The sequence below is a fragment of the Scyliorhinus torazame genome, chromosome 1, assembly GCF_047496885.1.
Source record: "Scyliorhinus torazame isolate Kashiwa2021f chromosome 1, sScyTor2.1, whole genome shotgun sequence".
Taxonomy (NCBI): Eukaryota; Metazoa; Chordata; class Chondrichthyes; order Carcharhiniformes; family Scyliorhinidae; genus Scyliorhinus; species Scyliorhinus torazame.
Window position 1 is genome coordinate 282,748,364 of NC_092707.1, and position 13,229 is coordinate 282,761,592.

The following is a 13,229-nucleotide window of genomic DNA, read 5'->3' on the forward strand; positions in this document are numbered from 1 at the left end:
GCTGTGTCTTCCTCGGCAGTGGGAAGTGGGGCTGTTTGTTGGCAGTGGGACTCTTCTGCCACTGTCGATGGGCATTCTCATTGAAGCCATCCCATGCCGCCAGGAAACCTGCAGGAGGGGGTGCGCTGCCGGCAGGACCAGAGAATTCCGCCGGTATGAATGGCCGGAGAATTCTGGCTATTTTCTCTTGTCTTCCCTTCCTCTTAGTTTTCTGCACACCACAAACAGATTAAACAGTGAGGGCTGTAGACCTGCTCCAAGTCAGCTGTAAAGAAGTGGGCATAACATAATTTGCCACCATCATGTTCCATCAAGACTGCGATGGAAACGTATCTTGTTGACCACTTCAATCTGAAACAGTGTTCTACCTTTCGATGCCACCCTATCTGGAATTGCACCTAATAGTGCATTTTAAAAAGACAACTCCGCTGATGTATTTTGCTCTGTTTACATTCTCAGTTGCTGGTGAAATTGTGTGACCTGTCTTATTTTCATGATGTTACAGGTAGCTTCAATGTTGCTTGCATTCTCTGTCAGGGTTCTTCACTGGAGATTTTGAGAGCTTTTCTCACCTTTCTCACTTCTTTTCCCCAGGAATCTGGAGGCACCAGACATGCCAGTGTATTCAGTAAAAGCGCACAAGGAGATCATAAACAGTATTGATGGTGTAGGAGGCCTGGGCATTGGGGAAGGAGCTCCGGAGGTGGTTACTGGCAGCAGAGATGGTAAATTTAATTTAAATGATTCCTACATAGAAACAGGAGTAGGCCATTCAGCCCCATGCGCCTCTCCTGCCATTCAATGGGACTATGGCTTTGGCCCATATCCCTTAATATCTTTTGCTTAACAAAAATAAATCTATCACAGATTTAAAATTAACATCTTATCTAGCTTCACCTACTGTTTGTGGGAGGGAATTACAAACCTCCATCACCCTTTTAGTGAAGAAGTTCTTCCTAACATCTCTCCTGAACGATCTAGCCCTAATCTTTAGACTATGCCCCTAGTTTTAAAATCTCCAACCAGTGGACATAAATTATCTTTATCTAACCTGTCTTTCACTGTTAATATCTAGAATACCTCTTATCAGATACCCCTCCACCGTCTAAATTCTAGTGAAAACAGGTCTTAATTTGAATAATCTCTTCTAGTAACTCAACCCCTGTAATCCAGGTATAATTTTTGTAAACCTATTTTGCATTCCCTCCAAGGCAAAAATATCCTTCCTGAAGTGTGGTGCCCAGAACTGCTCCCAGTACTCCAAGCGGGGTCTAACCAGGGTTTTGTATAATTGCAGCATAACCTGTGTCTTTATATTCCAATCCGCTCGATATAAAGGCTAGCACTCCATTAGCCTTTTTGATTATTTTCTGCACTTGTTCATGGCATTTTAAGGACCTATGCACCTGAACCCCCAAGTCTCTTTAGACATCCACTGTACCTAACCATTTAGAAAGTAATCTGCTCTAACATTTTTTGGTCTAAAGTGGACAACCTCACACTTGCTTACAGAAATTCCTCTCTCGTGATCCTCACTCACCCCGTTCTCTAGAGCCTGTTTAAATGCTGCAGTGATAGAATCTACTGATACGTCTGTTTCGTTGCTAAATCCTGCAGCTTTCCTCCAGTGGCGTCTGAGCATCTAGAAATTTCTTAATTATTATCATGATATCACAGAATGTTTGGTCTATCGTGATTGTGTTAGCTCCTTAAAAGAGCTTTTCACTTCAGTGCCACTCCCCTGCCCATTCCTCATAGAACTGCAGATGATTCCCTTTATGGTATTTATCCAACTCCCTTTTGAAAGTTACCATCCAATCTATCCACCACCCCTTTCAAACAGTACATTCCAGGCCACAATAACTCACTCCAATAAAACAGATTTTCCTCACCTTGCCTCCAGTTCTTTTGTCAGTTATATTCTCTGGTTCTCTTTTGTGACTGGAAGCGGTTCCTCCTTATTGATGCTTGTGATTTTTGAATATTTCTATGAAATCTCCACTTAGTCTTGAATAAGCTGTGGCCTGTCGACTTTGACGTTTGGGTGCCTTGTTGGTCTTTAATCCAGATAACTTGGTCCTATTTTCATCAATGTTCCTCATTTGTTGCTACTTCTTACTCAATAAAATTTTAAGGCATAATATATATATTGTGAAGCAGTACAATACGGAAAAACTATTCAGTCATCTATCTTATATTATGGTTGGTCTTAATTGCCTTCTATATTATAAAGCGAACATTCCTCTACTGCTTTTGAACTTGGCATCTCTTGACATTTAGTCTCAATGTTAGAACTGTATTTATGTTCATTGTGCTCCATGACACTCGCACTATTTTTAAAAAAATTGTTCACTGGAATGTCGCAGGCTGTGCCAACATTGACTGCCCTTGAGAGGCAGTTATTGCTGTGGGTCTGGAATCACATATCGGCCAGATGGCAGATGAGTGCCCTAAACGACATTAGTGAATCAGATGGAATTTTACGACAATCGACAATGGTTTAATTCCAGATTTTTAAAACTTAATTCAATTCTCACCATCTGCAGTGGCGGGATTTGAACCTGGGACCCCAGAGTACTCGGATTATCTGGATTAATAGTCCAGTGATAATGCCACTACGCCACCACCTCCCCTATTAAAAAGGTATTCACAGTATTGTCACTAGGATTTCAGTAAAGCATGATTGACTAGAACTTTCAACATATGGATCATTTGTGCAGAGAATATTTTTTGAGTTGTACAGCAGAAGGGAAAAGGAGCCAGTGGTTACAGAAATATCTGGGTTAAGATGGTGGCATAGTACCTGTCACTGGACTTGTAATCCAGAGGTCCAGGCTAATGCTCTGGGGACATGGGTTCACAGCATCTAGTGGAATATAAATTCAATTAATAAAATCTGGAATTGAAAACTGGTCCATTAAACTATCATAAAAAAAACCGTCAGGTTCACTAATGCCCTTTAGGGAAAGAAATCTGCTGTCCTTGCCCCGTCTGGCCTACGTGTGACTCCAGACCCACAGCAATATGGTTAGCTCTTAACTGCCCTCTGAAATGACCGAGCGAGACACTTAGACCATAAGACCATAAGACATAGGAGCGGAAGTAAGGCCATTTGGCCCATCGAGTCCACGCCGCCATTCAATCATGGCTGATTTCAACTCCATTTACCCGCTCTCTCTCCATAGTCCTTAATTCCTCGAGAAATCAAGAATTTATCAACTTCTGTCTTAAAGACACTCAACGTCCCGGCCTCCACCGCCCTCTGTGGCAATGAATTCCACAGACCCACCACTCTCTGGCTGAAGAAATTTCTCCTCATCTCTGTTCTAAAGTGACTCCCTTTTATTCTAAGGCTGTGCCCCCGGGTCCTAGTCTCCCCTGTTAATGGAAACAACTTCCCTACATCCACCCTATCTAAGCCATTCATTATCTTGTAAGTTTCTATTAGATCTCCCCTCAACCTCCTAAACGCCAATGAATATAATCCCAGGATCCTCAGACGTTCATCGTATATTAGGCCTACCATTCCTGGGATCATCCGTGTGAATCTCCGCTGGATCCGCTCCAGTGCCAGTATGTCCTTCCTGAGGTGTGGGGCCCAAAACTGCTCACAGTATTCTAAATGGGGCCTAACTAATGCTTTATAAAGCTTCAGAAGTACATCCCTGCTTTTATATTCCAAGCCTCTTGAGATGAATGACAACATTGCATTTGCTTTCTTAATTACGGACTCAACCTGCAAGTTTACCTTTAGAGAATCCTGGACTAGGACTCCCAAGTCCCTTTGCACTTCAGCATTATGAATTTTGTCACCGTTTAGAAAATAGTCCATGCCTCTATTCTTTTTTCCAAAGTGCAAGACCTCGCACTTGCCCACATTGAATTTCATCAGCCATTTCTTGGACCACTCTCCTAAACTGTCTAAATCTTTCTGCAGCCTCCCCACCTCCTCCATACTACCTGCCCCTCCACCTATCTTTGTATCATCGGCAAACTTAGCCAGAATGCCCCCAGGCCCGTCATCTAGATCGTTAATATATAAAGAGAACAGCTGTGGCCCCAACACTGAACCCTGCGGGACACCACTCGTCACCGGTTGCCATTCCGAAAAATAACCTTTTATCCCAACTCTCTGCCTTCTGCCTGACAGCCAATCGTCAATCCATTTTAACTTGGTTCAAGAGTCATTACATTAGGTAAACCTGGTGCCCAACCTGTTTTTCCTAATGGATAAAAATGCAGCCAGGTGACTTAGTCATTGACCAGGAAGTTCTGGATTTTGGTTTCCTATCTGGGTGTTAATTGTGTGGTCTCGCTTTGGTCCTCCGCGTCCCTGGGCTGCAAAAGTAACCCAGAATAACTCAGGTTTCTGCTTTTAAATGCTATCCCATGTGCAAATGTTGGAAGGGTGTCAGAACAAATTAGGCATGGTGTTCTCCATGGTTGAATAAATTGCTCACATTCTGGGTCTAGCATCACACTTGGATGGCGAGTGTCTGTAGAATCATACTCCTGACTATTCAGGTACAAAATCTAGTGTCCTGACAGGGAGAAAAGGAGATAGAGAAGTTTCTCTTTCCTCAGAAAATAAATGCCGACTTCAATATTTTTTTTAAAATGCGCCATTGAAATGCCAAGTGGTTTTGTCTTTTCAAATTGGCGAAACTGCTCGTGGCACAGGGCATGGTTTGGTTACTGGAGCCATTGGCTTTGGATCCTCTGTGCTGCTTTTTAGAATCATAGAATCCCTACAGTACAGAAGGAGGCCATTCAGCCCATCAAGCCTGAACTGAACCTCCGAAAGAGCACCCTATCTAGACCCATTCCCCCACCCTATTCCCATAATCCCTTAACCCCACCTAACCGTTGGACACTAGGGGGCAATTTTAGTGTGGCCAATCTACCTAACCTGCACACGCCTGGACTGTGGTCGGAAACAGGAGCACCCAGTGGAAACCCACGCAGACACGGAGAGAATGTGCAAGCTCTAACCAGACAGTCACCCAAGGTCGAATATGAACTCTGGTCCCTGGAGCTATGAGGCAGCAGTTGCATGAATGGGCCATGTTAGAAGCCTGGCATGATATTCACCTTTAAAGTACACCTCTCAGCAGCTTGCTGTCACTAGGTCTATTACTAAACAAACCACTTGAAACAAAGTAATAAGTTGTGCTTTTTCACCATAATTTGCTGACATCTAACTTGTTACATTTTGTAGAACAAAATCAGATGCAGACATCAATGAGGGGTGGGGTAAACTTGATGATTTGGATTTGTCTCGTTGAAAGCTTCTTGACAATTTAAAGGTTTTCTGTATGTTCTGTATTATTCACTGTAAATTATATTGACTCTTTGTGTATGTGTGTATTACTTCATGCAAATTAGATAATATAGATTGTGTTTTGTACTTTTGAAAGGAATGGTAAAAGTCTGGGACCCCAGGCAAAAAGACACTCCAGTGGCAAATATGCAACCGGCAGACGGAGATAGCAGGCGGGATTGCTGGACTGTAGCATTTGGTATGTCTTAAATATAATTTTATATTGAAATCATCTGTAAGGAACCGTTCACAAGAGAACGTGGCGAGGGATTGAATGTGCATTGATATTTTACAATAATATTCTTTCTTTAAAACAAAGTGCCTTGTGTGTGGGTCAAATGTGGGCATAATGAATATAAAAATATTTGATACTGAATCTGCTCTGACTAAATCAGATGGACTTCAATTTCAGAGTTTGACTAGTTTTTTTTACTGACTGAATAATGGATGTTTGTATGTGATGTATCTGCTTGACTTGAAACTTGGGGCACATGGAACAAAACAGTTTTTCTCTATAAATTATGTACAGCTTGTCTAATCGTGTGTTTACCGCGACTTAACATGCAAGCAAAACTGTAGAACATATTATTTCAGATTTTTCTTGTTCTGAGTTCTCGGTTTCAGTTGATTTTGTTTTCTTTTACCCTGAACTCTCCTTTGGTGATGCATTTATGTACAGGCCATGCCTACAGCAGCCAGGAGCGCTGTGTATGCGCTGGATATGACAATGGTGATATCAAGCTATTTGATCTCCGAACAATGTCACTTCGCTGGGAAAAAAACATCAGGAATGGGGTAAGGAATAAAGCAGATTTTAACTCTGATGCAAAACCTAAAACCTCCCCTGCCTGTGGCAAGGAAAATGGTGATTACATGACAGAATGTAAAAGCCATGACTCAATAGCATACAGGGATCTTCAGGTGGCTATTTTGTAGTAACTACTTTTCCAAATAAACTTTTTCCCCCTTTGTCATTTTCTGTCTTTAGTCTCAATTGCCTTGCATTTCTTCCCTTCTCTTACAATTAATGTTTCAGTCTCTCTTAGGGCCACTGCTCGCTAACCATAAGGAAATGCATTAGTGCCTCCTCTTTCTCCTTTGAGCTAAATAGCAGTGTGGGAGTCACAGAAAGTCTGTTTTTCTCCCTGACTCCCTCACTTACCCCCAAACAAGTCAAAAAGCAGAAGAATTTGAGATTATATTTGCTCCTCGAGGGCCGTTTCTGTTGCAAATGTTTGGAAAGTGGTTTTAGGCGAATACTTGATAGTCACAATAACCCCTAACTGCATTATATGCTGGAAACTGGGTAGAATCCTTTTGGTCCCATGGAGCTTGGAGGAGGTGGGGAGCATGGGAGGCCGAAAACAATGTGTATTGGGTCAGCTCCCGAGTGTTCTCACTGTCAGGAGATATTCCGGACTGCCGATTCCCTGTAGCAGCAGCTGCCTGTCTGTCTGCAGTAGTTAGTCAATTATGATATTTAAAATGGCAATTAGCAGGGGTGGCACGGTGGTGCAGTGGTTAGCACTGCTGCCTCACGGCACCGAGGACCCGGGTTCGATCCCGACCTTGGGTCACTGTCCGTATGGAGTTTGCACATTCTCCCCATGGTCTCACCCCCACAACCCAAAAAGATGAGCGGGGTAGGATTGGCCACGCTAAATTGCCCCTTAATTGGAAAAAAAAAGAATTGGATACTTTAAATGTTTAAAAAAGAGAAATAAATAAATAAAAGGGCAATTAGCTCTTCATTGTGCTCAGTGATGAAATCTTGCAAAAAGGCTCTATGGTGTATCTGGAGCCCAGTATCACAGGGGAGGTGGCTTCATGTTGGGAGGTAAGACGGGCATTGGAAAAATCAACAGGTCTGGCAGCATCTTTGGATAAAACAATGGAGTTAATCATTCAGGTCCAAAATTAACCTTCTTCGGATCCCAGGCTGTTGTACATTCTTTTGCAGGGATTTCCCCCCCCCCCCCCCCCCCAAACTGACGGCCCTTACAACTTTGGGTCTTCATTTTTACTCAAACCTCCAAAGATTTTGACAGTGCCTCCTATTAGAAGTTCCCTTGCCACCTCCAACTTCCTCACCTCTCCCTATGGGGCTGCCAGCCATCCAATCCTGAAATCCACCTGAAATCTACTCCTTACCACCAACATTATTTTGTAAAATCGCCACATTCAACACAGTCATTTAAACAGTCCAAATAGTATATCAGATGTCCACTTACCGTTACTGAAGCCAAAGAGAAAATGCTGGAAAATCGCAGGTCTGGCAGCATCTGTAGGGAGAGAAAAGAGCTAACGTTTCGAGTCCAGATGACCCTTTGTCAAGCTTTGTTGAGCATTTTCTCTTTGGTTACAGATTCCAGCATCCGCAGTAATTTGCTTATATTTACCTGAAGTCTTGGAGATGTTTCACTTCTGCATGGGAGCTGGCTATAGTCCCAGTTTTGACCACTATTCTCTTCAGGTGCTGTCAGGTGGGCCCTCATGTCCCTGATGGGCAGAAGTCCCACTCGGCAGTAATTAAGACCGCCCACAGCAAATTATTGCTTGGGGCAGCCAAATTTCACCTTGACGAGGTGCCAACCAACTAACCTCCTTGTAAAATCCACCTCGTGCACCTTTCCTGTGATATCTACAGAGACATTGGGCGGGATTTCCGAACACCCCGCAGCGTGGTTTGCAGTACTGGAGGCAGCCCACCATTGGCCGGCAGAAGGATCTTCCGATCACACTGCTGTCAACGGGCTTTTCCATTTGCCCTGGGGTGGGGGGAGTCCCCTCGGTGGGATCAGCCGGAAAATTTCAGCCAGTGTATGCTAACTTGAAAACCATGGAACCCATGGGGCGTCATTCTCCGCCGGCGGGAGTCTCCGTTCTGCCGGCGCCCGGGGGTTTCCCGACGGCGTGGGGCTGCCCCACAATGAGAAACCCCATTGACCGGCCGGTGTTACGGAGACTCCCGCCGGCCGGTCGGCGCAGAAATGTGGCGGGGCGGGTAGGAGAATTTCGCCCATGGTTCTTTTCAAATTTGTCCAGAATGACACTTGGTTTCAGCCACTCTTGAGTGAAGGTAGGAAGATCGGTCATGAGTATGAATGGCCGTCTGGTTTTCGTGGTTGTCCTGCGTGTTCTGGCCTTATTTTACATTCTTACAATTATCTTGGCAGTAAATGACAAAGAACCTTTGGGTCTTTTACCAAGAAAAAAAGTCAATAACATTTTTCATAAATTCTAAATTTACATTTTCCCCATATCCAATGTATTAAACCAAATTATTTCTTGTGTAGTATGGAGTTCTTCTTTTGATATTTAAATTCCCTTTCTTTAAAAAATGAAAATATCTCCGCACTGACAGATAAACTTGTTGCATTTGGGACTTTCTTGTTTTTGCAGGTCTGTTGTGTTGAGTTTGATAGAAAAGATATCAACATGAATAAACTGGTGGCCACTTCCTTGGAGGGAAAGTTTCACGTGTTTGACATGAGGACCCAGCACCCAACAAAGGGTTTTGCTGCAGTCAGTGAAAAGGTATTTAATTCTGAGGAGGCAATGTTCCCTTGGCTTATAAGGATTGATAATTATCATAGAAAATTTATGGCACAGAAAGAGGCCACTTGGCCCATTGTCTCTGTGCTGGTCGAAAAACGAACCACTCAGCCTAATCCCACTTTCCAGCATTTGGTCTGCAGCCCTGCAGTTTACAGCAATTGTGGTGACCCACCTGTATCTTGGCAACAATCTATCTTGGTTTGATTTCAATGCTTTAATAACCAAATGTACAGGTTTCCATGGAACAGTCCAATTAAATATAGAATCATAGAATGGTTGCAGCACAAGAGGAGGCCATTCAGTCAATCATGTTTATACTGGCTCTTTGCATGAGCAACTCAGCTCGTCCCAACTCTCCTGCCTATTCCCTGTAGCCTGGCAAGTATTTTTCTCTTCAGGTAATTATCCAGTGCCCTTTCAAAAGCCATGATTAAATCTGCCTCCACCACACGTTAGGCAGTGCATTCCAGATTCCAACCACATCACAAGTAGCACTCATTGCAGAATCAACCTTGTTGCCTTTTCTTTCACTCTGTCTTTTCTGTGGCTCTGTTCCAATTATGTCAATCGGCTATCGATCAAAGAGCCAAACACCAGTTAGTTAGTTCAAGGTCAAGGGTACTTTATTTACACACAATTAGTCATGCAACATAAACACTACTAGTTAACTATACCTAAGACAACCTGTACTTAACTTCGGGCACCCGGCTTAGGTCAGAAAACAGTGGCCGCTGTTCAATTCTGGATCTCTCTGGTTTGAAGGAGTAACTGCTGCTCAGATGGGCTCATCCGTCTGGTAGCGGACGTTGAACTTGGACTCGCTTCTGGTGTTGCTGCAATTGTCGAAGGCCGTGACCGGGGTACCAAGGCCAAGAGAGTGAACATATGGCAAACTCTTCTTCTTATACTCGGGGGTGGGGGGGGGGGGGGGGGGGGCGGGGGTTTCGCGCTCTTTTGGGCGGTCCTTCGATTTGGGCCTTACTAATTGGGTGATCACATGATCACTCCATTCGATTCCTTAGCCAATAAGTGGGCGGGGATCTGGATGGCTGGGCATGTCCCAAGCGGTCACTGACCCTGTTGTTTGCGTTTCCCGTGAACAGGGAGTGGCGCAGAAATGTCTGGGACTGTCCCGGTTGCTTGAGTACCAGTCCTTTGTTTTGGGGAAGGCGGGCCATCAAATGCTAATCGGCCCCATTAAAATGCTAATTGGACGGAGTTTCGATACCGTCTGAATTTCTTGCTTACGAATATGCATTTCAGGCTCTGAGCCTGCCTGAGTCTTGGCTTGTCCATTTTACCCGCCAGGCTTTGCGAGTTTCTCTGTGCCATCCCAGATGGCTACAACCTGCAATCTACTCCCTACCACCAGCATTATTTTGTAAAGTCGCCCCTTCACAGTCATTTAAACGGTCCAAATAGTATATCTAATGTCCACTTTCCATTACTGAATAACAGAAAAATCTGTTACAACATTCCAGTTAATCCACAGCAACTGAACAGTAAATATTATCTCAAACGATAGGTGCCTGACAAATCTCAGTTAATGGAGAGACGTAATCTTTCCTCAATGGTCCTCAGCATCAATGCTCCAGGGAAATTCTGGGCTGAGTGCAACTAAAACCTAACACGGTTTCATTAATTCAAAAATTAAAATAATGTTTCAAACAGTGATCATTCCAAAAATTAAAATAATGTTTCAAACAGTGATCATTCTTGCTGGTATCCTGTCCACTGGTGACCCATGTATAGTGTTAAGTCATATTTTGGGATTTTTATTGTTTTTTTTCAAGGAGAAGATTTGGATTTTGTAGGATTTTCAAGTTTTCTGTTTTTAAAACAAAGGGAATTAGCACAGATTTGGAACAAATGACCAAATGTTGCAGGAATGAGCAATGTGAACTAAAGCCAGATGACTCCGCATTGGCGATTTTACAATGTACAGTCTATGTCAGACTGATACAGTGAACATCTGTTGCCGCACTCAGCTTCATAACCAGGTATATTTGGGACATTAAGCAGTTGGTCCTCTGATTGCAGAGGGTTAAACAAATGGTCACAAAGGATAATTATTTTTGTGTGCTTACGGGATAAGATGCTGATGGGTGAATGGGATTAGTGTGAGTAAGGACTTAGGTCAGCGGGGTTTTGATGAGTTTAAATTTCCAGAGTGCTAACAAGGTGGAAGGCCTGCCAGGGAATGTTCGAGTAGTCAAGTCTAGGGAGTAACCGAGGCATGGATAAGGTTTTTGCCGTTTAGCATTGCTATCTCATGACGCTGAGGACCTGGGTTCGATCCCGTATGGAGTTTGCACATCCTCCCTATGTCTGCGTGGGTCTCACCCCCACGAGCCAAAAGATGGATTGGCTCCTTAATTGGAAAATAAAAGTTTTTGGGCAGCAGATGGTGTGTATATGCTGAGAGGAAGAAGAAAGCGATTGTGAGGAAAATGGGCAGGTCTTCAATGGAGTAACGTGGCTGGAGCTTGTGGTGCGGAAGATGTTATCGGTGCCACTCCCTATGCAGCATTGCTACCATATGAAAACAGGATGCTGGTACTGGCAGCTGTGAACACAACAAGCAAAAGGTGAGTGTGTTTAGGAAGGTGGTTATTAGTGTCCCCTTGTGACAAGTGGAGAAGGGTACGAGACTAGGATTGAGCTTTTTCAGGGTTCTAGCAATGGGTGCTAAGAGCCTTTTATTGTGCAAAGAGATTGTGAAAGGAAGGGCTGCATTCACCCTGACTGATCTGGTCAAGTCACGGAACTATTTTCTGCCACACTTGATCCCTGTCCTTGAAGTTATGCTCCTGGAACTGACCCCTTCTCATCTCTTTCTTCAGAGCTTTGCATTTGCATAGAAATTAAATTGACCATCCCACCTCACTTTTTCCACTAGAAGAGAAGACTCTGAAGACCTGGGAACAGCTTGAGTCTCAGTTCCTCTTTGCGGTAGGGTCAGTTTTGAAGACTGTAAAATTTTGGATTCAGGAGCCACAGATACCTAAGATAGACCTTCGAGTATTTTAAAGAAATTTTTAAGTCGTTTATTGCAATGCAGAAGTTTAGCTATGATGAGCTAGATTCTCCATTATTGGGAATATGTACCCATGCTGGCGCCAAACGGTAGAGATTTATGCCAGAAAACCTTGGATCAAAAGGACATGAATTCCAAGTCCTGCAGGGGGCTAGCAGCAACCCGGAGTAGATCTCGCAGCTTTTGCTGCAGATACAGGCCCCCGCACTTACGGGTCGGAGCCGCGCATGCATACGGCGGCAGCCTCCATGGCCACGCCGTGCTCCATGGTGGACACTGACCACGGAGCTAGACCCATAAAAGAGCTCCTCCCCCCCCCCTCCTTCCCGATCGGCAGCACGCCCGACCCTCGGCTCCCGTGCAAGCACTCCCCGGCCACCTATAAGGCCCCCCCTCGCCTCCAATCCACCCGCCCCTGACAGGCGGCTGCGGATGCGAGTATCCCAACCGTCTGGAGCACATTAGTTCCACGCCGTTGGGACTTCGGTCGGTCGGACCGGAGAATAGCTGAGCCGGCTTCATGGCAATGGCCCCAGGTAAATCCCAGGCAGTGCGGCGTACTACCCGAGTATGCTGCTTTTCGGGGACCGCAGAATTGATGAAGTCCTGATTTCTTGCGGGAACATCGATTTTCCGCCCCCGCTCCGGCCGTAATTTTGGCGCGACGGTGCCGAGAATCCAGCTCGATACCTTCGCCAAATATACAGGAAAAGTATACAACTTGTGACAGCTGAGAGTGGATCACTGATCCCAGAGGATGAACAGATGGTTAGCTGAGTGCATGTTGATCTCAGTAGTTTCTGGTGGCAGCATCCTGCTCTCTAGTCGAAGTGTTCGTGAACTATTCCCTCTATCTTCCTCTATTTTCATTGATCCAACTACGGTTTGATGAAGGCGGCTGCCTGACTTTATTTCCAGGGACGGGTAGCTTACTTTGTGTCAATCACTCATCCAAAGCCTTCTGACCAGGACAGGTAGCCAAGATGTCAGGGTGGTCACCGTCTCCCACTGTCCATCACTTAGACTTGAGGTCACTCTTTTATTTATTGCATGCTGGAGGTCATTTGATAGGTAACGGGTTACACGGGGCGCCAGAGGCATCCTGCTGTTGCTTCAGAAATGTTTGTAGAGTAAATGTGGAAGGGCAGTCAGTCCCTGACTGCTTAGCATTGTTTCAGAGAATCAGAGGACAGGATTTAACTAAATGGGAACATAACGAGTGTGTTTAGCTGTGTGTCTCCCGGTACTCACAGTGCAGAGAAACATAACACTAAAAGACAGCACCTGGGTTTGATAGGGGGCCACACAGCCCCA

The 13,229-nt window shown here is 44.6% G+C and overlaps 1 protein-coding gene across 1 annotated transcript in view; it reads left to right on the plus strand.

Annotated features, from left to right (window-relative positions):
- Window positions 1–13,229, plus strand: part of dnaaf10 (dynein axonemal assembly factor 10) — a 30,340-nt gene that overhangs the window by 7,661 nt on the left and 9,450 nt on the right. The window contains exons 3-6 of the mRNA XM_072506833.1: window positions 595–725; window positions 5,418–5,519; window positions 6,000–6,115; window positions 8,723–8,857. Of these exons, the coding sequence (XP_072362934.1) occupies window positions 595–725; window positions 5,418–5,519; window positions 6,000–6,115; window positions 8,723–8,857 (484 nt within the window). The remainder of the gene's footprint in view (window positions 1–594; window positions 726–5,417; window positions 5,520–5,999; window positions 6,116–8,722; window positions 8,858–13,229) is intronic.